Below are 27,852 nucleotides of genomic sequence, written 5' to 3'. Positions count from 1 at the left end.
GCTAAACTGTCTCCTTTTGCACAGTGACGTTCTGATAAACTGGATTTTCACAGTAATCAAATTCCACCTGGACTGGGCAACCCTGGACCTGCAAGCAGGTATGGTTGGTGTCTGTATAGACAACACATCAAGGCAAATTAGAGACAGGGTCACAGAACCAGAAAGGTTAGAGCTAGGATTTTTTTTAAGATCACCTGGATACACCAACCCTCCTTTAACACATGAGAACTAAGGTCCAAAGACGTTAAAGAAGAAGTCCTCAACCTAAGCAACACGTCATGCTTACCTATGACACTTTACAGATGCCTGGGTCCAGACCCCATAAGAGAGTCAATTCAACAGGCCTGGGGTAGTGTCATGCCTCTGTGGGTGGCTGTGGAGTACTGTGTTAAACTGAGTGGCCAAGGGTCACAGTAGGGGCAGGGCCTGCTCAGGACTTACTGCCTTCTTTCCCACCAATACCACTGTCTCTAAAGGAAGTGAGTTGTAAAACTGAACTGTATTAATTACCAAATATTTAAGGTATTCTGAGAAGTTCCCTAACTACAATACCTTTCCTAACATACTGGCCACTGCTGAAGATGGAGTCCGTGCTTTTGTGGTCACCAGGGCTCTCCTGCCCACACCAAGTGTGGGAGGCCTTGGGGCTGGTGAGGAAGAGCTCGGAGGTTTAGGCAGTATCTTTCCACTAAGTTTTGAAAGAGAGTCTCACCACTGGGTGGGACTGAGGGCTACAGTTCCAGGTAAGACTAGAGGGCTCCTGTCCTGTTCCCTCAATAAAATTAATATGAACGTTTGCTGTCCTGGGCTGTTACTCTAGTCTCTCACTAGAGACTGGCTGAATCACGGACATGATTAAATGAGGCTCAGAAAAAGCTTCCAAAACAGTGACTTGGCAGGCCCCAAAGGACTAAGGGGCAGTTAGGTTAGGTCCTGTAAAGTAGGAATGAGACAGGCTATTCACTATATTCTAGAGCATGCAACCTCACTGGATAGGTGGCTGTGCCTTCATCTAGTGAACTGTCCTATCACATGCCAATCAGGACTACTTTTACCATCATGTCAGAACCCCACCATCTTGTAAACAAAGCACGTGACATTAGACTAAATACCACTGTACTGAATATGGATTCACACTGTGCTACCACGTGGTCAGTTTTATAATCATCCTTCCTTCCGGAGTCTCTCCCAAGCAAATGGGTCACAATAAGCACACCATATTATTAACATCTACATTACAGCCTGCCTCTTATTCCTGAGTAATCTGGCAAATGGTAGGCCTTGGTATCATGTGTGGGTTGTTACTCAGCTCGCCCACATTTCTAGAAAGCCCTATTGTCTATTATTCATATGTCACTTAAACACGTGAGCCAAGCAAACATGTTCTTCATGTATTGCTCACTGCTTACCCTCAGCCAGTGCCAAATGGCGACAGTCCTGACCCTTGGAAATGACATGTTTGATGGGAGATGATTATTGGACTTTCAAATATAAATCAAGGTCAGACCCCTAGGAAAGGCAAAAACAAAACAAAACACTCCTCATACATGTTTCATATACATATTTATATATATTTCATGTACAAAGTTACATTCCGAACCCCAGGGATTCCATAATAGAAATAAATACTGAAATAACTACATTGCTAAATGAGCTTTTTGCTCATAGAAATGAAGCATCAGCCTCTAAAGAAACAGCAAGTGGGACCCTCTAGAACCCATTTCTAAGATTATAGAGGCAAGTAAAATTCTGAGTAAAATGTCCTGGACAAAAAACAAATTCAGACCATAAAACGGCTAAAATATATTCAAGTGTTGAGAAACGTATGACAAAATTAATAATAAAAGCTTAATTTTTTTTAAAGAAAAGACATTTAGTGTTACAAAATAGCATAACCCTGTTAGAAAAGCATTTATGATTTCCACATTTAATTCTCTCTTCTCTTCTCTTCCCTTAGTACAAACTGGGACCAAAACGAGTCCCTTTCTCAACATGATCAATTAAGAAGAGCCCTAAATCTGGTTGAATCCTTTGGTAATGGTCATAATACTCACAAGGAAATAAATATTCAGTTCCACAGCATTTGCAAGACACACGTTCTTTAGGACAGTTAGTATTATGAGACAATTGTTTTGCTTTGTTTTGTCACTAAGGCAACCTATGTTAAAGGGTCCATTCTCACACGTAGGAAGACCTTTACAAGAAATGAACAACACAGAAACTGAGAGAATGTATTTTAACCTTTTCTATGCAAACACGCTTCATGTGAAAAGTTATGTGCTGCATATTTTGTACTCAAAATGTTTTACATTCTCAACAAGCTGCAGCTATTAAGATATTCATTCCTATTTAAAAAATTTAGATCCACACAAATTAGAAAAAAACACTCAAAAGTGAATTCCTAAAGAATATTATCCCTTTGCCTCACAGGGATTTTAACCTGCATCGAGCAGTGAGTATTACGTTGATGTATACGATACTGTCAGTTCTGTAAGTCAGCACTGTTTGAACATCGGCAATTTCACATGGTTCAGCATCACACATAACCCAAACATAACAGAATGAGAAAATTCTCAGGTATTCCTTATTTCTTCCAATAGGGGTAGTTTTTTTTACATGGAGAGACCAACCTGAGGTACTCAAGCCTCTTCTTTACCACTGATGTGGTAGCTACAGGCAATTACACCAACCACTCGCTGCTTACAAGAAGCTTACATTTTGGCATTTTCTTTCTAAGGCTACCACCTTGACCAAAGTGAACGCTACAAGAATATAAGCCTATTGTTGGGGAAAAGGTGGAAGTAAAGCAATCTGCAAAAAATATTTAACCGAAATCACAAACATAAAGACAAAAGCTCCTAAAACAAAGTTTACAGACATTTCTGTACTCTCTAGTCCCTGAAGTTAACAGGGCCACAGATAACTGACAGTTTCAGATAAAATAACTACACACCTATATTCCTTAAGTTAAAGCCGGTAAGCTTAAAAACAGCAATAAACAACCATTGTAACATGTTTGCATTTTTCATCTTTAACTCCTGATTTCCTAAATTACAGTCAGTCATAGAAACATGTAAAAGACCGAACAGTACATGGGGTCTGATTCTGGGATGTTTACTTCTTGGGATTAAAATTCCCGAACACTTTGGTGTCTCTTTTTTGTGAATTTATACAACATTCCTCCAAAATATTTAATAATGTGGGTTTTTTTTAAGGTATTGCCAACAATGGCTCAGGTTTATAAAATAAAATAAAATAAAATAAAATAAAAACATAGCTTATAAGCTACGGAAAAGTGACCTAAGTTTTGGTGCCCTGAAAAAAGTGACTAAGTAGCTCAAGTAAAAAAATTATCCTTTTAATACAGCTTTTACCAAAAGAGTTTTTTTTCTCCTAGCCATCTAAAGTGGCCACAATTGTACTGTGTACATAATGTGCTTATAGACACCTGTGGCCAAATGGATCCAAAGGCCTCCTCTGATGCATTAAATCCTGTGTACTTTATAATCTAGCCTAATCATCTATATGCTTAAAACACACTGGTAGTACTTTTTACAAATATCTTTCCATTACAGTTCAGAAAAGAGTCCTTGGTCCTTAAGGATGCTTAGACAATCTGAGACTTTTGTTGTTTCCTTTTCCTGAAGCAGTCCTTCCGATGACTGGGGGGCCTTTGTCCAATAACTTCATATTTTAAGACAGTGCTTAAACTTATATTTAGTTTTGCTTAACATAATGGATTAAGAATGATAAATCATAAATTTTCAAGAAGTCTGAGAGGGAAAAAAACTGCAGCATAATGGTTTTTTAAAACTTATTAAACAAGAAAATCAATTATACCCAGACTCTGTTTTTTAAATGGGCAATTGTGAGTGAGAAGACTGTAATGTCAACTTTTACTTTAGGCTGTTTTGGCTTTGTCTTCTTCTCCTTCAAAGTCTTCTTCATTGAGGATGGCATTTTAATCTCACAAGGGCACAAAAGCTTAAATACCATTTACATACAGAATATCAAGTACTGGCAGTTGTATAGTTTTATACAGAACAAGAGAAAACACCGTTTCTAATTAAATCTCTCGTTCAGCTCATTAGGCCATTACTCCATCACCACGACAGCTTTACTCTTACTAACTGATAAGAGCAGTCCAAGAACAACTGGTAAACAAGTGAATTTTTTACACGGAAAAAAACTCATCCAACCACCATCATCCACTGATACAAGAAATCCAAAACACAATTTCCTTAAAAAAAAAATCCTCCCATTGCTGAAGTGTATCTTCTAAGCCTTATAAATAATAAACCTTTCAAACATGTCGGTATGAAAATGAGTGAGACTAGTCTCAAAAACAAACAAATAAGCAAACAAAAAAACACAGACTATTCAGAGAAGCAGGCCTCATAAACTTTAGAGCTCTAATAAGTCAGAAACAAGAAACTTTTATTTAAATAGTGTAGTCTTAATTTCTTTAATATAAAACCCCCCCCGCAAAATCTGATGAAAACAAAGTTTTATATACCATATAAACAAGATTTGTCAGATTTGAAAGTGAAAGTTAAAGTAATTTACAGTTAGCTTTTAGCCCTCTCGGGACATTTAGATAAATCCTGATAATCTACCTGATATTAGTTTGTGTCAATTTTATAATACACTGGGGAAAACTTTACTATTGTACTTAATGGTACAGTTTCATTTATCAAGTGTTTCCATTAATTCCATTATGAGTGATAGCTAAAAAGTGACCCCATCAAATGAAGTAAGTGACATTAGCTGTGGCAGAGTAAACCACAACTGGATTGCTTTCTAAAATTCACCAGTTTGCAGAAAGTAAACATTCTTTGATTTGTTCATAATATACTGAAATTGCCTATAACACTGGTGCAGTAAAACAGCTAGTTCCTGTATTGTTACAGTAGGACAGATTTTATAGCATAGTTAACAGAAAAAAAATGCTCATATATTATGTGGTGAAACTTATTTCACAAAGAGAGCATTAAATAAAGGGAAAAAGGGAAAATAAACCATGCAGGAGAGATGGCTTCCCCATCGCCACCTGTTTCCTATGGGTTCACTCACTACCATACATCACTTGCCACACTATCAAGTGACTCCTTTCCGCTTTGGTGACAGAAGGTTCGAGTGGAAGATCCTCTCCAAGAAGCTCTGATTCTCCACCTTCATCACCTGGTGGATGAAATGGAGACTCCGGTTAAGCATTTTGAAGATACAGGCTGATGCACATCAGACTCATGGTTAGTCCATGAGCAGCATGCATAGAACTTGTCTGACGCCCATTTCAGAGAACACAGTAAAAGAAATGCCATGCGTCACAATCTGCACTGCCTAACTTCTGAAAAAGACTACTGTGATCGATTTCTCATAGTTAAAATATTACAGGATATGAAAAAGGAAACGGAACAAAAAAAAAGATCAAATTCAATTTTTAAAAAGTATACTTACTATTAAAATCAACCTATGCTTTAAGACAAATTCTGCTTTTCAGGCTGGATTACCTAGAGATACTGACAAACCTGGTTAAGCAATTTTACGTTATTTTTAGGAGCCAAAATGGAAGAAATTTTTAGTGGAAATGAAAAGACCACATAAAGATTTTACTGACATACTCTTTAGTATGGTTCAGACTACCATATTGCAATCGAAGAAAAAGTTCCAAAAATCACCCAGCCAAGTGAAGGCCATCTCTCTCTATAAAGGAATTCTGCACCAACAGTCAGTTCACTTTGAAGTGACTCCATTCCTACTGACACCACCATTTCTAAACTTAACATTAAAAGCCCTGCCTTAAAAATGTGTCAACAAGCCTTCTGCATCAGAAATTTTAGTTTATACTAATTACATGTGGCACACTGTCATTTATATGACCCTAAATTTTATATTCTTTTTTTTTAACAGAATTAAAGCTAAAGTATTAGTCACCAGTCTACAACATTATATTCTCTAAGGCCTTACGTTTAGAAACTTTTTCAATCATTGTGATTTTAGGCCAGTCCAAAAGCTTCCTTTGTTTATAGCAAATAAATAAATATACATCACAGTGCTTTACAGTTTACAAAGCACTACACTTTCACAAACATCAATTCCCTGTGTTTTCTTTGAAACCTCTCTGGCCATTGCTTCTTAGATCCCTTCATAAGCTCTAATGATTCTTTAAATGGAGTATTAAAACAGGGTTCTATCCTAGAACCTTTTCTTCTGGCCCTTACATATTCTCCTTGGATGAACTCATCAACCCTTGTGACTTTTAGTACCACTGCATGTCAGTAGTCCTCATATTCCTCCCTCCTGAGATATGAAACCCTTATACCCAAAAGCCCGGTGGACATCGTCCACCTAGATAACTCCCAACTTCCACGCACTCCAAGGTCAGCATGTCCAACACAGAACTCCTCATTCCACTCCCTCCAGATCTGCTGCTTCTGTTCTGATAGTCATTAACTCTAAGTAAATGGATCACTACCTCTTCCTTCACATTCTGTTAGTTACCAATTCCCCATCATAGTGCTAGTCTACTCCTACTGTTTCTACCTTACTCATTTATTTTTTCCTAACCCGTTCCCTACCTCTAGTCTTACACCTCTAATCCATTTACACACACATCTAATCATACTGCTCTTCTATTTAAAAGTCCTCCAATAATTTTCCTTTGCTTTAAAGTGCAAACTCCTTAATGAGGTATATAAAGGCCTTCCATAATCCAGCCCCTCCCTCCATTTCTAGATTTATCTCTGGTCAAATTTATATTTGCTTCTACTCCATGCTCCAGTCATTTTTAAGTAGTTGTTCTTCATCTAAGGTGGTTTCACATTTCTAAGCCTTGGTCAAGCTATCTCTTACTTTGGAATGCCAGTCTCCCCAGCCTTCCCCATACCATCCCCACCCCAATTCTTCAGACTCATGCTCCTCAGTGCTGACTCATCTCAAGCATCATTTCCTGACTTCCTTCTTCCCCTACCCCTAGGAAAAACTGACTACTCCCCATCAGAGCATCTGTAACACTGTAACTTATTAACATGTTTCTATCTCTGTATTGTTCTATAATTTATTGGAGGGAGACTTTGTCTGATTTGTTTTTGTATCTCAAGCTCAAGGCTAACAGGTACACAGTAGATAGTTATTCTTTGTAAGGTGAGAAAATGAACAAATGAAATGAATTTGGTTACAAACAACACTTTATGAAGTATTTTTATTTCTCCACTTTGCAGGTGAGGAAACTGAGGTTCTGGGAGCTTGAATGATTTCCCCAAGGCCTTCTGACTCCATGTGCTCTTCACATATACCTCAACATACGACCAAACCCTGCTATTTTCTAATGCTCCTTCAAATAAACACACCTTGGTATAAAAAGGAAAAAAAATCATGAAAGTAGGGAAAAAAGAAATATAAAATCATTTTCCAAGTAAAGAGTTCAAAGAAAACCTCTTAGAAATCATGTATCCGAGTTTCTTGCTTACTGTGGGTGAAAATCCACATCATGGAACAGTGGAAACGAAGCCCCCAGAACCAATGACCTACCCATTCGGAAGTCAATGTAGCCCTCTCCTCCACTGATGACAAGCATAGACTTCAAGGGTGTCTGGCTGCCAGGCTCCTGTGCAGATGGCCCTGCTCTGTCAACTGTTAGATCTGTGCCACTGCTGCCGCTCTGTGGGCTGATGACTTGACCTATTTATACAGGAACAGAAGTGAATATTACTTATCAAGCATTGGGGTGGGAGAGACTCATTTTTTCTGAATATTTTCAGAAAGCTGAACAAGGTAAGTACATTCTAATACAGCCAAAGTACTGGGGATGTTAGAAGCCTCTGCATGATCAGAAAACATCTATAAAGGTCATGAAAGCCCAATTTGAAATCCAAGTAAAGCTATTTTGTACCAAAACAGAAATAGGTCCAGAATTCAATATGAAATCTGTATATGGCTCAGCTGGTCTTAGCTGCCTGCTTCAGACTATTATAATCTACATTGTTTTATCTGAGGGGTAGTGGAAAGATCTCTCCCCTGGAAGGGTACATGTGTGTTTATGTAAGAGACTGAGAAAAGTCTTCAACTTCAGCCTTAAGAATTTGGATATTCATAATTAATATTTGAATTGATTTCAAATCCATGGTTTCCTCATATTTAAGAAAAGTACATCTTATTTTTAATTTAGATTATGCAAATAAAATTACTGGGTAATGTGTAATTTGTTCTAACATTTAAGTTCTAATGTAGAATCTTTAAGCATGAAATGATAGAGAGAAACCTTGAAATATCATTCACACTATAACCTCTATGAGTGTGGGGTATTTTTTCTTGCCAGGTCTGCTGTCCTTTGGTCAAACTACACAGACCATGCTTTTAGGTGATAACAGGACAGAGTCCCATGATGTGAAACACTTTATAAACAATTAATTTATGTTGGACATGGATAGGACAGTTTGATTTATTTTCACAGTGCCTCATTCATGCATTATTCAATTATACTCTAGAAGAAATCAAGCCTGCTAGAGATAACTTCTGTTAGCAGACTAGTTAGTTTTGCCACAGAAGCAAGAGCACAGTGGTATGATATTAAGGCCATCCTGAATGGTTTAATCCTTAGGGCCAACTGGCCAACAAACAACAATGTTGCCAATTCCACTTCCAGATTTATACCCAACAGAAAAGTCTCTCCCATATGCACAAGAAGGTCTACTGCAGTACTGTTCTTTAATAGTGGAGGGAAAACAGAGAAAAAGCCTAGAAGTTGATCTATAGGAGAATGGATAAAAGGTAGCATATTTATTCAGATACTAGATTACCACGGTTAAATGAATGAACTAGACCTTTATGCATAAATATTAACAAATCTCAAAAATGAGAAATAAGTTGCAGAATAATATATATGTAACATAAGACTTAAAAATGCAAAAAATACTACACATTGTTTATAGATATGTTCCAATGTAGTAAAAATACAAAAACATGGGCAGAAGGATACATTTCAACTTCAGGATAGTGGTTACAGATAGACAGGAAAGGAGGAAGGGAAGGGGATTAGAGAAAATACAAAGGAGACTCAAAGGGGACTCTACGGCATTCTTTTTTTTTTTTTTTTTTTTTTTTTAAAGCAAGAAAAGGAACTTCCCTGGGGGTCCAGTGGTTAAGAATCCATCTTGCAATGCAGGGGATGCTGGTTCGATCCCTGGTCGGGGAACTAAGATCCCACATGCTGCAGGGCATGCGCCCATGTGCCACAACTACTGAGCCTGCACGTCACAACTACACCGCCTACATGCTCTGAAGCCCCTGCGCCACAAATACAGAGCCCCACGCAATCTGGAGCCTGCATGCCACAACTAGAGAGCCCGCACGCCACAACTACTGAGAAGCCTGTGCATTGCAACAAGAGCCCGTAGGCCGCCATGAAAGATCCCACGTGCCACAACTAAGACCCAACGCAGCCAAAAAATAAATTAAAAAAAAAATTCCGCTTCTAGAAGTTTATTCTGAGGAAATAACTATACAAAAATATACATGTACATTTCAAGAAGTTCATTACCATGTTGTTAAGAATACTGAATAATTGGTTAGGGTACCATGTGCCAACCCTATACTATATACATTTAATCATTTAATCTTTGGAACATCCTAGGGAAAAATTATAGTGGCTAATTTTATGTGTCAAATGTCTTGGCTCGGGTGCCGAGACATTTGCTCAAACTCTGTGAAGGTATTTTTTAGAAATAATGAACATTTAAATGAGTGGACTTTGAGTAAAGCAGATTACTCTCCATAATGTGGGTGGGCCAATCAGCTGAAGGCCTTAAGAGAAAAAGATAGGTCCCTCAAGGAGAAGGGAATTCTGCCTCCGGGTTGCCTTTACACTTGAGCTGCAAACATCAGCTCTTTCCCAGGCCTCCAGCCTGCCAGCCTTCTCTGCAGATTTCAGACTTGCCGACCCCCATAATCACATGAACCAATTCCTTAAATTAAATCAATCTCTCTCTCCCCCCCTCTTTGCACTCGCTCGCTCTCTCTCATACACACACACACACACACACACACACACACACACGAACGCACACACGCACGCGCACATACCCTATTGGTTCTGTTCCTCGGCATAACCCTGACTAATACACTGAGATACCACCACGTCCAACATCACAGTTGGTGTGGCAAAGCCAGATTTGAACTTTGTCTAACTCCTAAACTTGCCTCTTACAGGGAAAAAAAACCCCAAACATAGGTCCTGCTTAGAGATGATCAGTAACAGCACTTTAGTATTCTCAAGGGACAGAACATTTTTCATTGGACGTCATCACTGCCACCTTTCATCTGGATGGTGCTTTAGAGTTCCCAAAGCCCTTTCATTAGTCTTTACAACAAATGAGGTTGGCAGAGCGGATATTAATCACATCCACTTAGGGAATAAAGAAATGAGTATCAGAGGTTAAGCAATTTGCTCAAGACAACAAGGCAAGTGGTAAAGGCCCAGACCCCGGGACTCCTGCTGTTTTTTGCCACAGCGCTCAAGGTATCAGAGCACATTTTCCATCCCTTCCTGAATATAGCCTTGATGATAGGGACTTCTTTCTAGAAATCTCCTTTATGAGGCCAAAACCATTTTCGGTATTCTGCAGTGACAAAATAATACCATTGCTTTTCAAAAGTAAAGAAGTCTCCAAATAAAAATCAAGTTTGTTTTTGGGGTAGAGGAGAGATTCCAAAACAGCTTCTATCAAGTATCTCTATAGCACTTTATTCATACCTCCGTTACAGAACATTTCATGTGCTATACTGGAATTATCCGTAATTTCAGTACTTAGTATTAGACTAGGGAGAGGAACCAAGGGACAGGCAATTACAGTTGGCCCTTGAATAATGCAGGGGTTGGGGCACTGACCCTCTGCGCAGTCAAAAATCTGAGTGAAATTAATAGTCAGCCCTCCATATTCATGGTTCCTGTGTCCACAATCTGCATCCAAAGATTCAACCACATGGATCATGTAGGACTGTAGTGTTCACCACTGAAAAAAATCTGTGTACAAGTGGACCAGTGCAGTTCAAATGCACATTGTTCAACAGTCAACTGGACATACAACTTTTCAACAGAAAAATCTAACTCACCTGGGACCGCCACAAAGAATTTCACAGCATCCCTGTGCCCATGGAAGCAAAGCTGTGCATGTGCCATTGAACAATAGGGTATAAATGTCCCTGGTGTCACTTTATCACTGTTTTCATCACCATATACACGGATGACACTTCCAGGACGATTTCCTGATGCTCCTGAAGTTTTATTTGCTGCAATAGAAAACCAAACACCAAATATTTTCCCCTAGAAAACAGTAATGATGCAAGAGATTACTGGTTAATCCTTATGATATTATCTAAAAGCTACAGCCAGTTGAGATAAAAAAAGGGCAGCAATGCCAACTCAAGACAAAGCTGGAAAAAAAAAGATATACAGCATGCTAGTTATTTTTAAGTTTCTCAGTAAATGGAGTAGGGGATTTTGCCAGTCTGGCAATAGTTAAGTTTACTTTTTAAACACATCTATTAATTAAAAAAAAAATCATTTTAGTTAACAAAAGAAAAGATTTCTTAGGTATGTCTGTTTTGTTTTTTAATCCTCATTTTAGAAAACTAACCAGTTATATAGCTTAAAGTAAATAAGTATATTTTTTTAGCAGAAGTTTTACAGTTTATCTTTTGATTTTTTTCTCCCTTCTGGTAAGAATATCTCCCTTGAGGGGTAGTAAAAAGTTGTGTTTAAAAGGATCCATCCAGTACAATAGAGTAGCTTTTATTTACACCAGACTGATGGTTTGCTGAATTATTTTAGAATGACCAGACTCACAAAACATCCCCATTCCATGGACCAGTAAGTAAATGAAAGAAACATGATTTTGGTAACAGGAGTAAACAATGTAGATTAATGACAGTTTTCAGAGATGTTTCGTGTTTTTATTGGAGGGAAAACAAAGTCTGAAAGAAAGGTCAGCTGCAACAAAAGATGATAAATAGACTAAGCTGCTGAGCAGTAGCTTGGTGGCCATGTAACAAACATTAAAAAAAACAAAAACAAAAAAACACCTGCTGCAATGCAGTGACTGCAAGTGGATGACATTTAGGAACATTCAAGAGGGTATCTAGAGACGTGAGAACGGCCTCACGGTGGCCATGAGAAGCCAGAAGGAAGAGTGTGGTTCAGGATCTGCACTTACCCCTCAGCCCCAGTAAACGTCCCTGGTGGAGGATTACGGCTAAAGTGAGAAAGGAGGAAAGGGGACATGGAGAGGTGCATGACAGGGAGGAGAAGGATTACTATGAGATGCCACTCTCAGCGTCTTCTATCTGGCAACTCAGGAGCTCAGAGCTCCTAACTACATTAACAAAATCCAACTTGGTATAATACCAAGAAACACACAAAGTTCTTACCAAAGCCTCTAAAGAATATGTCTGCTCGAAAAGGACAATTTTATTTACTGTGATTTTGCTTTTCTTAATTATAAAGCAATTTAAGTGAATGAGAACTTACTGGGGAACGTTTTCTAAATGCTAATATTTCCCCTTTTCTTTAAGAAATCCCACGCAAGTAACTCTGCTAAAATGGAACTCTCGTCTATAAAGAACTGAAATGAACTCTGGGGATCCTGGAATCTCTTAAGATATAAGAAGTGATCTAAACATGTAGATTTATAAGTAGTTGTAGAAAATACAGCTGGGATTAAGAATTTAGGTTCTTTAAATTGGTGGTCCAGTGGTTAGGGCTCCTTGCCTCCACTGCCAGGGGCACGGGTTCTCTGCCTGGCTGGGGAACTGAGATCCCACAAGCCTCGCGGTGTGGCCAAAAAGAAAGAATTTAGGTTCTTTAAAGGCTCCAGATATACCACCATCCAGTCCTCCTCCTTTCCCCTGAAAATTCTGAGGTGTTTATTTATTGACTTATTTTATGGACTTATGGCACTTTTTTTTCAAATCATTCCCTGCCCATGAATTTTGCAACACAAAAACACTTATTTAATGAATGATCAATGTAATGGAACATAATATGAAAAACACACAATGCACATTTTGTTCACAAAAATAATAATAATGAAGCAAATATAAAAAACATACAATGTACATATTGTTCACATTCTTTTCAAATAGAGGTAGATGGCTTGTCTCCAATGTCAGGAAGGATTTGCTGACCTCCTAAGAAACTTCTCCCACAACTCTTAAGCCAAATGGAATATCCTAAACTAACTGCCACAGAGATATGGAAAACTAGGATATTAGATAGTTAGGTAATGTTTCTGGATACTAGTACAATAAAGCTGAAAGAAATAATGGACAGCAACCATTATTTGAGATGAAATAGGACCATGATTCCTGAAATGAGGAAGAGTTTCTCACAATGAAAAACTTTTAACTGTAAATATTGGTCCTGATATACTTGCTAGAGTCTACAAATTTCATAGAAAAAGTGAAGGAACAATAGTTAGATCTCTGCCATCAGTTTGACTTTCTGAATTACCACAGATTTGCCAATAACTAAACAATTCCTTCTACCTGAATTCCAGACAAGGCTGTTCCCTACAACTCTCCTGTGACAGTTACCTAAAAACGTACTTACTTTCTGTCAATGGGATGGAGATAATGACACCGTTTCCTGTCCCTACCCACAAACGATTGCAAGACACCATAAGAGCTGTGATCCTCACAAAAGAGAAGCCCAGTTTTCCAGTACCTGTATGATGGGAGAGAAAACATTTTATTGAAAAACTAGAGCAGATGATGTTTTAGGTTCCAAGTCCCTAAGAGTAGCTGGACTAATATAGCAGAGAGGAAATGTGACCAGAGCTAGTTGGATGTTTCCTGAAGAAGGTGCACATCAATCAAGGCGAACTCTCATTTGGCTTTATCATCTATCTGACAATTCATGGTTAATGGAAAAAGAAAACTCTAAAAGTGGCTGGCATTACATTATCATTCAGAAGGAAGATGCTGTGCATCAGGAAATATGATACAGGATTTACTTAAGGAGCTGCAAAACCAAACCAAACAAACCAAACCAAAACACAAAACAAAAAAACCTCAACAAAAACAATTTACTAGATTGGGGAAATTTAAATGTCCTTCCATTTTATAAACTGAGAGAGTTCTTGCTTGCCTTAATTTTCTTTGCACAGGTAAGAAACAATCTTTGCTAACAAAACCTATACTCTTTCCTTATTTATATATTTGAGTCTAAAGCAGTTTAGAAATTTTAGGATACCATATGCACGTAATTTAGGGAGAATAAACGCACTTTTTTATTTCAAGGGAATTTTTAAACTGATCTTATTTTCAGGGATTTGAGAGGCAAAATTATTAAACAGATAATACATTTAAGACAAACAGCATCTAGTTACTCCTTACTAGACTTACTCTTACTAGACATGAGAGTGTGATCATAGAATCACAGTGTTAGAAGGAACCTTAACTAGTCTAAGCTAGAGACCTTTAACTTAGGGGCAAAGGATATTCCTGAAATTAGTTTATGTCTATGTGTATATATGGCTGATCCAAGGGAGAGGGCACATCAGGTTTCCTGAGGGCGATGACTCTAAAAAAGTTAAAAACCACTGATGCAGTTCAACCTCTCTTCATAAAGAAACCATCTGTGACATCCCTAACAGTCATACAGCACTGGACTGGGATGCTAAGGACACTGCAAGGAACAAGGCAAAGGTAGTCCCTGCCCTTCATGAAGATTAAGTTCTGTGGGGGAGAGAGACAGTATGTATGATACTGATACAACCACAGTAATGACAAGCCCATGAAGAAAAAGTATAAGAGGTCCTAAATAAAACTGGGAGATCAGGAAAGGTCTCTTCTGGATGTGACACATAAGCTATGCCCTGAAAGCCAAGTAAAAAGGGACTAAGAAAAACTTCTCAGACAGAGGATACAGCACATGTGAGGGCCTTGAAATGGGAAAGAACCTGTTGAGTTTAGCTCCGTGTGGGCAGAACAGAGTGAGCAAGGAGCGCGGCCCAGACCATGTAAGTTCTTCTGATAATGTCACAAAATGTCATCTCACCTAAAGACAAGAATATTCTGAAAGTGGCTGGCATTACCTAAGTGGAGGTATGTCACGGTGATATCTGCACACTGGTTACTATGCAGAAAACTGACTGGAGTGGAGCTAGGAAGACCAGTTAAGAGGCTCATAGTCATCTGGGGAGGAAAGAATGGTGACCTGGCCTGTGGGAATAGTGGTGGATACAAAGGTGTAACTAATTTAAGGGAATTCCCTGGCGGCCCAGTGGTTAGGACTCGGCAGTTTCTTTGCCAGGGCCTGGGTTCAATATCTGGTTGGGGAACAAAGATCCCGAAAGCTGCATGGGGTGGTCAAAACAAAACAAAAGACGTAACTGATTTAAGATATTCTGGGGGAAGACCTGACAGTTCCTGCTGATGGGTTAGATGTGGGGAACAAATATCCCGAAAGCTGCATGGGGTGGTCAAAACAAAACAAAAGACGTAACTGATTTAAGATATTCTGGGGGAAGACCTGACAGTTCCTGCTGACGGGTTAGATGTGGGGAACAAGACAGGAGTCAAAAATGATCCCAAGTTTCTGTCAAGAACCACAGGGTAGATGGAGCATTTGCCTGACACTTTCAGTGATAAGAGCTCACCATTCCTGAGGCAACTTACTCATTGGTTCAACCCAGCATTTGAGACCATTTAAAAATAAACCATTTTCTTTGACTGACAAAGATAAAATGCTTTACAAGCTTACCTAGCATTTTGCTTACATAAGGCTCAATGTCCACATCCTGCAGATGTTGATAAGTGTGTGCATGATAGAGACGGAGTGTGGAATCCAAACGAATGGAGACCCACACGCCATCACCCACCCAGGCAAGCTGCCGCACTTGGCTCTCCTTCCTGGGGTGTGCATCAAATGATTTCTAGAAAAGATTGTTCAATCACAATGTTACTTTTATTATGCAGGAGTTCGTGTTTAAAAACTGTGCAAATGTGCACAATCATTTGGCAGACTATATATTAAAAGAGGAGCCTAAATATGTTTACTCTTATATGCACAATGGCTATCATCCTAGACTGCAAAACAAAATGAAGAACTAAAGGATGTTGGATTTCAGCACTGTGTAGGACATCAACTTATGAAAGCAATGCTGACACATCCATTCTATGTAACAGCATTCAACAAGAAGATTGACTTTAACCTCAGGATTTTGTATTGTTACCGAGCAATGCACAAAATAAGATCCTGTTTATAATTAAACAAAAAGGAACCTACAGTGCTGTATGTGTGTGGATAGAGATCCGCATGTAAGGAATACATCTAAAAAATAAACGCCAAATGGAACTTCTAGGGTTGGGAACAGGATTTGGGACAGAACTGGGAGAGAACTTTCATCTTAAAAATGTCCTACTGTTCTCCTTTTCTTAAACAATTAGAATAAATTTATGTATTGTGGCAAAACTTTAAGAAAACAATGCTAATGCTAAGAGGTTTTTGTTTTTACAACCAATTCCCATTGCAATATTATTCCTCAGTCTGTGACACATACACGGATTTGCCTGGATACACACTGAGTAGTGGGGGAGGCTTGAGAGTACTGCTCTCAGACCACCTCTACATACCTAAACATTTCAAGAACCATGTATTCAAATAATACATGTATGCATCTACGGATACTCAGACACACATTTAGACACACATTCATGTGTGACTCCCCCTTCCTTTTTAAAAAACCACTTCCCCTGCTCACAGTCAAAAGCAGAGGGAGAAGTAAAGTAACACAGAAAGCTGAGAATTCATCCAAAATATCACTGGAGCACCCCAAAACACGCAGATTCAGATAACAATTTCTAAAGAAGAAAATAATTAAGTCTTAGGGTCTTCAGGTAATACAAATTCAGTAAGTACAGAAAACATGGGTTAACTTGCCTCTATTTTCATGGCCTTTGGCTGAACCACATAAATTTTGTTCCTATAGCCACACCAAACTTTGTCATGTACCACAGTCATGCATCGGATGGAATGGTGAGGTCGTCCAAGATCTAACAAGTGATAGTTTGACAAATCCCACTGCCCGTCTTTAAAATCAGAAACAGATGATTAGTTTATGCACACTACCTTTTACTCAATTTTAATTCAAGAAACATTCTATTTGGGTGTGTAATTAAATTTATTGATGAAGCATCCCCCGGATACCATGGATTCAGTGTATATTTACAGAGATTGAATTCTTTTGTTCTATAAACTGCAAAGTTGGAAGAGACCTCAAAGGTCATATGGTTCAACCTGTCACCCAGTACCTGGACCCCCATGCTCTCAACAGCAGTGATGTGATAAATCAGTTATAAGTTACCTGTTCATAATAATATTTTAAGAATTAGAATGGACTTAAGGTTATTTGGGGGATAATACTGCTCTCGCTCACTTGCATTTTGATATGTCTTCTTGGGTAGAAGTCAAGGGCAATGCACTGGTAACACCTTAGGAATTATGCATACTCTAATTTTAGTGATGACAGAAATACATACAAATGAGAACCAGCCACTGTAAGCTTGCTCTGCTTGAACAATTTCAGTGAAAGAAAACATACTACCTCACAAAGCAGCTGTTCCATTGTAAGAAAGCTATAATTGTCTTAAAAATATTCCCCATACCTAGCTAAAGTCTGCCTGCCTTCTTGTATGTAACCACGCACTAATCTATAGCTTTGCCTAATGGAAACACAGAATAAATCCAGTCCCACTTCATTGCTACTGCCCTGTCTTCTCCTTTCAAAACCAAGCACACCACAGTTTATGGAAGCTTCATCCTAACTCCGCTTTGTCCAGATCCATTTAATGTTGATCTACTGGAGTGGAGCAGGATTATCACCAGCCCTGCTCTGGACTCTAATTTCTATGAGGCTTAGGATGTTAACTCGTATTGAGTTTGATATCACTCTTCAGACATACCTCCTCCATCTACTCTTCTGAACCCAAATGTAGGACTTTACAGGTATCCTTAGTAAATGTATTTTGTTTATCTTGTTCAATATAATTTTGGATTCAGTTTACCAAAATATTTATTATTCCATTTTTTCTAGGTTCTTCTACTCACTAGTTGAGTGACCATGAACAAGTGACTAAAATACTCTGTACCTCAGTTTCCTCATCTATAAAGTGAGGATGACAATAGAATTTTCTTCTTAAGTTGCTGTGAGGATTAAACTCAGATAGTCTATAAAAGGGCCTGAACAAGGTAAAACGGAGGCCTCTCTTTTTGTTATGGAGTCATTAACCAGCAGTCTCTATCTAGCACCTGCGTATCATCTACCTCACATTTCTTGAGGCCCCAAAGGACATGAGACTTTGGGAAAAGCCTTGTGAAAATCTGAATTTAGTGGATCTACGTTTTTATAATATTTCCCTGATCTACCATTCTAGTAGGTAGGAAATGAAACATCACTTTTGTTTGATACATGTACCAAGGAGTTACATGCTCAATTCCCTTCATTTAATTCACTCAAGGCAGTTTTCTGACACCACCACCCTTCTGTGTGCAGATGGTAGAAACACTGGTTTAAAGGGGAAGAATATAAAGAACGTGAACATGAAAATGATGAAACCTTAGCCAATTAAAAATTCTTTTTAAAAACATTCCAAATGTAAGTGGTTGCAAATTATTTTTTAAATGCTGGGCAAGAGAAAACACATCCTCTCACTAACTTTCTCCTAACTGAATAAGTATATGAGTGACAACCAAATACCTCCATTGCACATTATATAAGAGGACCATGAGGACCATCTGCTCGTTACGGTAAACAGGTTTTCACTGAGGTATACTGTTAATGTATGTCTGCAGGCAAGAACTCACATATCCACTGATGTCATACACAGTTAGTATTCAGTTTAAACCTTTATTCTTTCTCCTATTAGGTATCATTTCTTTAAAACATAAGAAGCCAATCTGCTTGAAAGTGCTCTTGCAAAGCAACAAATTAGCACACGTTATATATTCATAACAACTCACCAACTCCTCTGTGAAAGATTGCAAGGGTACCATCAGCCAGGGCCACTAACACAATTCCTTTCACATGTCTGCAAACAGGAATGGGGATTTTAGAACTCTCCACTTGGGAATACGGAAGACACTGCCTGCTACTGAGCTAGTTCAGAGTTTCTCAGAAGGCCAATCTGTGATGTATTAGGAACTTACACGAGAACCTAAATGAACATCATTCTTTTCTTCACTGAGAAAGTCTTGCTATGAAAATGTCTGCTCAACTAAATAAAAAGCATGTGTGGTGACTCAGTTGTTTCACTTTCTAGCCCCAGTTCCTCCTCTCATCACAGACTACCGACAAAAGGTCCACAGACCAGAGACACACACCCTAAGTAGAACTAACAGAGTCAGCTCTGTGGACCTAACAGACAAACTGACTTTTGATAGTCAACATACAGAAAAGGACTAGTAAATCAATGCCCCAATCAACATGTTCACAAAGTATAAAGAATACTCTAAAACAAATATAAGTTAATGGGGTTTAACTGGTTTTCTCCCCCAAAGTACTAAAGAACTCTCAGTATGGTGAGGAATCAACCTGGCAAGTTTTCTCTTATACTTAAAGTTCTCCGGTTTACTTCCTAGTTAGAGTTTCAATCTCACTCATAAAGAGGGTTACAAAAAAATATGGATACTGACTTAGTCATGAGGCACATGTTAACTTTAATAGTCTTAGAATCTAGTTTACACCAAAATACATATTTTTGAATGGAAGAATTTCTAAAATAAAACTTACACAATACTGAGAATCGAATCTTTAAGTTTAATAGAATGGAGACATTTCCTCCACTGGGCTACAGATGAATGGACATACAAACTGCAAGAACAAAATCAAGACTGGTAAGGCATACGGAACATCAAGTAGTTGTTTATATCTAATAATGAACACAAAGTTCTTTCAGAAGGAAAGAAGAGTAACATAAAAATTTTAGGAAAAAACAATAATGAGAGTAAGGGTAGGCCTAAAGCAGAGAAATAAGCTGCTTAAGCAAACAGAAACATACAAAGAATGAAAAGCCAGAACTAACGCATAGTTAGTTAGTTTCAGGTTACCCCATACTTCAGAATCCTTGGCTATAAACCTTTTAAAAAAATAATCTTACTTTTCTACTATACTGAGCTTTCTGATGGCAGAGTGATTTATATCAGGGAGTGGCAAACTAAGGCCCATAGGCCAAATCTAGCCATCTACCTGTCTTAGTACAGTGTGCAAACTAAAAATGGTCTTTACATTTTTAAATGGTTGGAAAAAAATCAAAAGGAGAGTACTTCATGACATATGAGACATACGAAGCTCAGTGTTCACAAGTTTTATTATTATTGGAACACAGCCACACCAGTTCGCTTCAGTGCAGTGGCTGCTTTTGCACCACAACAGCATAGTTGAGAAGTTGCTACAAAGATCATATGGCCACGAAACCTAACATATTTCTTATGTGACCCTTCATAGAAAAAGTGTGCCAAACCTTCATTTTGTAGTATGAGACCTTTATGGAAAAGATGTACTAGTGATCCTGTTTAACCTTAGGAAAAGCACAAGTTCCTAAGACTCCCCACACTACTACAAAGTCCTATAATGTTTGTTATCATCTCCTAAGCTTTCAGACTCTGATTTGTCCTGGTTTTCCTAGAAGTTATGTTTACAACTGGGCCCTCCTGAAGCCAAAGAGATTGTTTAATCCTTGATATTCCCGGAACACACTCTAGCTTATATAAACCTTTTGTTGTTCAGGATCTCCTATTTCTAGATCTCCCAGATTTTAAAGTTTTATTTACCTCTTTTTCCAAGAATATTATATAAAAGGAACATCTTGTGACAAACATATGGTTTACCATTCAGAACCAATGCAAGTCAAAGTCCAGTTTATGAAGTAGTTGCAACATAACCTCCAAATTGTATGTATATACAATTCTTTGCTTTAATAAGCACTTTTTCTTTGTATTTGTATGTACTACATTTTAGTTATCTTCTGATTTCAAAAGCAAAAATGAAAGACTAAAGATTTCTAATATTAAAAGAGTTGGTACCTACCAGCCATTCTGAGCTCCAAGCCACATAGTTGGTAAAAGGCTACTCATTTTCTGGGCTTCCTCTCTCATCAGGTCTTGTTCATTTTGTAATACTGATGTTTGATCTTTGTATGCATCTGAGTCATTACTGGAAAAGGTGAGACAAAGGAAAAAAATCTGAATATGTTTAGCTACAGTTTTCAGGGATTGATCATTTCTATATTTTAGTTTACAGTTTAAAAAAAATAAAAAAATCGAACACTAAATTCCAGTAAAGCCAAAGTTAAATGCTTATATTAAACATTTCAAAGAGAGAGAGAGAGAGAGAGAGAGAGAGAGAGAGAGAGAGAGAGAGAAAGAAAGAAAGAAAAGAAAAGAAAAGAACAGAAAGAGAAGAAGAGAGAGAGAGGGAGGGAGGGAGGGAGAAAGTGGGGAAGGAAGGAAGGAAGGAAAACAGGCAAGGCAATGGGGTGCAGGGGGGAGGGAGAGATAAGAAGGAAATGAAAGAAATATAAATACATATATTTCAGCAATTGTACCAGAAGTAACATTAAGATACTAGGAAGCTCAAGGTACAGAGAATGGAGTTAAGACACAGTGATGAAATATAGCAGCGAATATCCAGACTATAGTTAAGGTTCTCCCTTACAGTTATTTTGAATTTTATGACTTTCTTCTGTGGGGAGAGAAAGAGGAGAGATAGTTTGTTTAAAAACTACACACACACACACACACACACACACACACACACGAGGGTGAATTATAAAGAATTCGCTAAAATAAATTAATAAGCTGAAACATGCTTGTATTCTACCCCAAAACCTTCATTCTTTGGACTGTCAGAGGACATTTAGTAAAAAAAAAAAAAAAAAGCATAACTGGGATATCAAATTCAAAACAAACAAATCAGTAAGTCCAAAAAGATGACTTTATTCTTAAATTAACAATTAAAGGTTAAGAGACACTTGGTTGCTCTGTTCACTAAGAGGAAGAACATTAAATCGTAAAAAGACTCCAGTTTTGACACACTCCCATCAGCTTTCTATACAGCCTAGAGAAGGCAAGAAAGAAAATTAAAGAATTTGCTAAATGGGCCTTCTTTTCAAAGGAAGAGTCTAAAACAAATTGTTTTCTAATAAAATGTTTGACAGAAATCTAAATTAAAAGGTCATTAAAACCCACATGGGAAATTTAAATTTAAATGGCCAATTTCACTGATAGAGTGGGTGTGAGAGTAGGAGAAGGGATTAAAATGGCAGAGAGTTATTAACAGAATAGAAGACAGTGAGTACAACAATTAACAAAAAATCATACCAAAAGAGAAAATGACTGGGAAGATTTTGACTAATATACTTTATAAGCAAGATTTTTTTAAGTTGGAAGGAATAGAGAACAAATGGGGGAAAAATATGTCTAGAGAGAATGCAATGGAAGGAAAAGATGAAGACATAGTTGGAATAAGTAATAACATCTAAATCTGCCACAACAATGTCAAATAGTAGGAATATTTTGACTGCTTGACGTCATTTTGGTTCCTTTTATGTGTGCACTTATCTGGTTTCCTAAATTGTTAACCCATTTGTGTACCTTGACTGATATACTGGTGAGAGGTCTTCTGGGATTTGAACTCCCAAAGGATCTGTAAAAACATGCTCTGTGTACACGCCAGTTTGGGAGATGTCCACGGTATCTTCAGCTGACCCTGCATTGCCTTCTGTAGCTTCAGTTGCTTCTTCTGCTGTTGGAACATTTTCATCAACCTCACTATTTTCTGTTTCCTTTTCTACAAAATAAATAAAACATGCTAACTATCCTAAGTTTGAGCTTTTCTTCCAATCATTTCCCCCCACACAGACCCCCTCTATAGAATTCCACTCTACTACTCCCTTTTCCTCCACACTACATAATAAAACTGAGGATCCTTGATTTCATTTAACATTCATCACTGGATCTTCTTTCAAGCTCTTTCATCCTTGTTCCTTTAAGGTCTAAGTTAAGTCCATAATGAGGCATCTGGGACAGGCTCAGACTCTATACAGACCGTATCTGAGGAGGACCGACATACCTGGTGGCTTTTCTGTCACTGGAGACGTTCCGTTGGTACCAGGGGAAGTGGCAGCTGCTGTCATGCCTTCTGTAGAACAACCAACCACCGTGATGCCTCCCAACAGGCTGTCTGTCTCTGCTGAGCTATTGCTTGTCATGCTTCCACATAAAGATGCTTTGTCTACTTGTCCGGATTCTGAAAGTTCCTCTCCTGCGGGGTAGTCTGTTTCTCGTGCTCCTGAAAAACAAGATAAACCTTCGTTTAATAGCTCAGTAAACTCCTATAAATAGCATTTTCTCCATTAAGGCAACAATAGGTTTGAAATGAGAGTGCAGGTGAGACAAAGAGCTATTCAAATACACTGCCAAGATGGTAACTAAATGTTATTTAAACTAATTTAAACTCAATTCACAATTTGAGAAAGTAGCTTAAAAAATTAAGATAATACTTCTATTAACGCAAGCACAAGTAAACCTGAAAATGTCGGAAATGACATTTCTGTTCTTAATGTGAGCTCTTAAGCAGCCACCTAACGAAATTAAAAACAATGAAATCTAATTACATCTGACAAGGTAGCAAAAAATTTTTTTTAAATTATCTCTATTACTATTTGAAATATGAACTTCCACCATTATTAAAAATTAATACAGGGCTTCCCTGGTGGTGCAGTGGTTGGGGGTCCGCCTGCTGATGCAGGGGACGCAGGTGCGTGCCCCGGTCCGGGAGGGTCCCGCGTGCTGCGGAGCGGCTGGGCCCTTGGGTCGTGGCCGCTGGGCCTGCGCGTCCGGAGCCTGTGCTCCGCGGCGGGGTAGGCCACAGCAGTGAGAGGCCCGCGTACCACACACACACACACAAATTAATACAGGACTTCCCTGGTGGCACAGTGGCTAAGAATCCGCCTGCCAATGCAGGGGACACGGGTTCGATCCCTGGTCTGGGAAGATCCCACATGCCATGGAGTAGCTAAGTCCGTGCGCCACAACTACTGAGCCTGTGCTCTAGAGCCCGTGAGCCACAACTACTGAAGCCCGGGTGCCTAGAGTCTGTGCTCCGCAACAAGAGAAGCCCGCGCACCACAACAAAGAGTAGCCCCTGCTCGCCGCCAACTAGAGAAAGCCCACATGCAGCAAGAAGACCCAACGCAGCCATAAACAAACAAACAAACAAATAAATAAATAAAATTAATACAGCCTAGGTGTATACAGTGCCTTAAGATATTAGTAACACATTTAAAAACTAAGCATTTACCATAAAAAAATAAATCTCTTCAGTTCTCTTTATTTAGAAAGCTGTTTTTATTCCTATCACATTAAAAACAACTTTTTGTAGTAAAATATACATATATACTACACAAAATTTGTCATTTTAACCATTTTAAGTGTACAATTCAGTGGCATTAATTACATTCACAATGTTGTACAGCCATCACAGCTATGTCCAAAACCTTTCTGTCACCCCACATAGAAAATCTGTTCCGATTAAACAATAACTCTCTGCTCCCTGAGCCCCTACCACTGGTAATCTCTAATTTAATTGTCTTTATGAATTTGCCTAGTCTAGATAGCTCATGGAAGTGGAATCATACAATATTTGTGTCTGAGTTGTTTCCAAGGTTAATCTATGTTTTGGCATGTATCAGTATCTCATTCCTTTATATGGCTGAATAATATTCCACTGCGTAGATATAACATCAACCTCTCTAATTTTTCTTTTTTTTTTTTTGGGCTGCACCGCGTGGCATGCGGGATCTTAGTTCCCCGACCAGGGATGGAACCCGTGCCCCCTGCAGTGGAAGCACAGAGTCCTAACCACTGGATCGCCAGGGAATTCCCTTTAATTATTAAACCAATGTTTTAACGTCACATAATATTTAATATAGAACTTCAGAAGGCCTTCCCTTACTATTCAATCTAAATAGCCCCTTGCCCTCTGCCACCCACTCATCTTCTCAAATTTCCATTGTTTTATTTTCTTCACAGTATCTGAAAATACCTTTGTTAGTCATTTGTTTCCAGTTTATTTTTGGTCTTCACCAACTAGAAAATAAATTCCACGAGAGAGTGGTACATAACTATCTCCAGTAACCAGTCGGTTCCTGCCAGTAAGGAGCTGTGGACGGTGGGAAGAGAGGAGCATGGTACTCTTACCTGGTACACTTGCTATACACAGAACATGAGAGTTGCAAACAGTGAAACTATCTAGGATGTTGCCTGGTTGGACAGCATCAATAATGATAACTTTTGTAGCTGCATGAGTGCTGGTACAGATCCAGACTAGACTGGATAATTCTTCTTGATTTTTTAACTCCTTCTGCTGCTCCTGCATAGGCAAAGTAAGGAAAATGAATGTTTAAAATGAGACGTATGTGTAAATATCCATATGGCTGTGCTACTACAGTAAAGGACAATACTATTTCAAGTTTATTTCCAGATTATTTGGAAGGCTGAAAGTATAACCACCTTTCAACAATAATTAGTAGACTAAGAACTAGCAGTTAAAGCAGATCAGTGTTAAAACTGTTCTATATCTTGACTGTGATGATTGTTACATAGGTGCATACCTTTGTCAAAACTCTTTGAACTGTACCCACTTAGAGCGTACATTTTATTGTATGTAAAATATACTCCAGTAAAACCGATTTAAAAGAGAGAGAGGGGGGGATGAGGAGTAAGCAAGGGCGTAGTAACCCCAATTAGAAGTTGGACCCAGAAGTACGTTTGAGACCAAAGAGCTAAGCGATTCGTCTCAGAAACTGGGTCAAATGTTAGTGCAAGCACTTACCTTAAGTTCCTGATCTAACTTGTCTAAACTGCTCTGAGACGCACTTCGCTGTTCACTGCCCTCTGCATCCAAACCAGCAACATCCTTATAAAAGACACTCGCTCCAACCACAGAGCCACCGTCTCTGGTCTTCCCACCTGACAAACTGACTCCAACGGCACACCACAGCTTTTTTGGGTTAAAAAGAGATCGTATTAAGTCACTTTCTCTCTAAAAATGTTTACAACTTTTCACATTTCTTTAAAAGATCTCATGATTACAAACAGAGGGCTCTAAAAATATTCAAAGTATTCCAGTCTAAAACTACAAAATGAACAATAACCTTGCCCACAAAAGTAGAATTTAAACATTTTTGGTTTTAGGAAAAAATCCACCAAGATTTTAAGTAATATTACCATTAACTTCAAAATTAATTTACCTTCATTGATGTATCTTTTTCATCTAGAGGTCTGAGGTAGACAGGTACAGGTAAATTTTTCATCTTATTTTCCCCTTGTCCATTGGTTACCTAATAATTGGGGAGGGGAGAGAAAGACACACTGGGTGAGCCTCATCAAAAGTGAACTTGCAGGGGCCTCCCTGGTGGCGCAGTGGTTGAGAGTCCGCCTGCCGATGCAGGGGACGCGGGTTCGTGCCCCGGTCCGGGAAGATCCCACATGCCGCGGAGCGGCTGGGCCCGTGAGCCATGGCCGCTGAGCCTGCGCGTCCGGAGCCTGTGCTCCGCAACGAGAGAGGCCACAGCAGTGAGAGGCCCGCGTACCGCAAAAAAAAAAAAAAAAAAAAAAAAAAAAAGTGAACTTGCAGAACCCCGTACAGCACTGCTGTAACGTAGTTACTCTGTGAAGCCAAGTTCAAGTTCACTCTGTCATTCTTATTTGAAAAACAGGCAGAAAGTCAAGTGGCAATTAGAGAACATAAGATGCTGCTTTGGGAGCTCAGAGAAGATACACTAATTCACAGACCTGTTAGTGCACACATGTGGTGTGACTGTGACTGTGTGTGTGTGTGTGTGTGTGTTAGGGGTAGGGAATATGGCAAAGTTCCTGAAGACCTGAACTGAGTTTTAAGTTAACAGTTTGAAAGCTCCATGACAAAGGTTTCTTAAAACTTTTAAACAACAGATAGTTTTTTTTTTTAACAAAACCTTCAAATATTAAAACAGAATAGGATACCCCAAGTCACATGTACTCAGCCACCTCCTATTGACCCCCCTCCTTCCTCACAGAACTCAGAGACATTTCTCTTGAGCTGAAGGGCTCTAGAAAACCGCCTAAAAACCACTACCCTCAATACTTCTCTAAACGTGTGCCAAATCCATGCCACTTGAAACTGAGCAGGCTTGAGATGTGTAGCTCGAGTCTTTCATGCCCAGGCCTACTCCTCCCCCCTGCATTTCCCATTAGATACTCTTACCATGTTCAGACGTTACCTGTTTGTACTTTTGAGGCAGACTCCAGCCAAAGGCCTGCACTCTACCATCTTCCTTCTGAACATGTGCCTTTACCTGACGATACTGTTCTCTCTTCTGTTCTCTGCGTGAGGCTAAACTAGCTTCAGTTCTAAAAGGAAAAGAAATTTCCTTTTTAAATTAAGTGAATATAACAACAGCTTATCTCCCCTCCCCTGCTAAAATAGCATAAATAACAAGAAAAAATTACCTTGTGTCAGGCAGTTTAGAGACACTATATAATTTAATCCTAACACCTGTAAGGTAGGTTATCATACTCATTTTATAGGTAGAGACACTGGGGCTCTGAGAGATTAACTTTCCCAAGTTCATCTACCTAGTGAGGACCAGGGTCAGGATGGAAAGCCAGTTCCTTCTGACAACAAAGGAAATGATCAAACAACTAGGACAAGGGCTTATACAGGTCTTCAACATTTCTATTAATATTTATCAATGTTGTCAAACTAGCAAAAAGGAGATTTAAAAAAATTTCTCCTCTTTGTGAAAACTAGGAGCAAC

General features: G+C 38.7%; 1 protein-coding gene across 4 annotated transcripts in view; it reads right to left on the bottom strand.

Moving 5' to 3' along the window:
• Positions 1-1,546: 1,546 nt before the first annotated feature.
• The window catches only part of SPAG9 (sperm associated antigen 9), a 134,686-nt gene continuing 108,380 nt past the window's right edge, over positions 1,547-27,852 (bottom strand). For 3 of the 4 annotated variants that reach the window (XM_082604421.1, XM_082604423.1, XM_082604424.1), the window contains 16 exons: positions 27,316-27,445; positions 26,305-26,394; positions 25,887-26,054; positions 25,253-25,424; positions 23,124-23,342; positions 22,646-22,841; positions 21,081-21,206; positions 19,785-19,865; positions 19,016-19,083; positions 16,937-17,085; positions 15,758-15,929; positions 13,604-13,717; positions 12,210-12,248; positions 11,110-11,286; positions 7,531-7,680; positions 1,547-5,181 (listed from right to left, as the gene is read on the bottom strand). In XM_082604421.1, the coding sequence (XP_082460547.1) occupies positions 5,066-5,181; positions 7,531-7,680; positions 11,110-11,286; positions 12,210-12,248; positions 13,604-13,717; positions 15,758-15,929; positions 16,937-17,085; positions 19,016-19,083; positions 19,785-19,865; positions 21,081-21,206; positions 22,646-22,841; positions 23,124-23,342; positions 25,253-25,424; positions 25,887-26,054; positions 26,305-26,394; positions 27,316-27,445 (2,167 nt within the window). In that variant the 3' untranslated portion in view covers positions 1,547-5,065. The remainder of the gene's footprint in view (positions 5,182-7,530; positions 7,681-11,109; positions 11,287-12,209; positions 12,249-13,603; positions 13,718-15,757; positions 15,930-16,936; positions 17,086-19,015; positions 19,084-19,784; positions 19,866-21,080; positions 21,207-22,645; positions 22,842-23,123; positions 23,343-25,252; positions 25,425-25,886; positions 26,055-26,304; positions 26,395-27,315; positions 27,446-27,852) is intronic. The other variant, XM_082604422.1, reaches the window with a different exon arrangement.

The sequence above is a fragment of the Mesoplodon mirus genome (genome assembly GCF_964341445.2).
Source record: "Mesoplodon mirus genome assembly, chromosome: 18".
Lineage (NCBI taxonomy): Eukaryota > Metazoa > Chordata > Mammalia > Artiodactyla > Ziphiidae > Mesoplodon > Mesoplodon mirus.
This window is presented reverse-complemented; position numbering and strand designations above follow the sequence as displayed.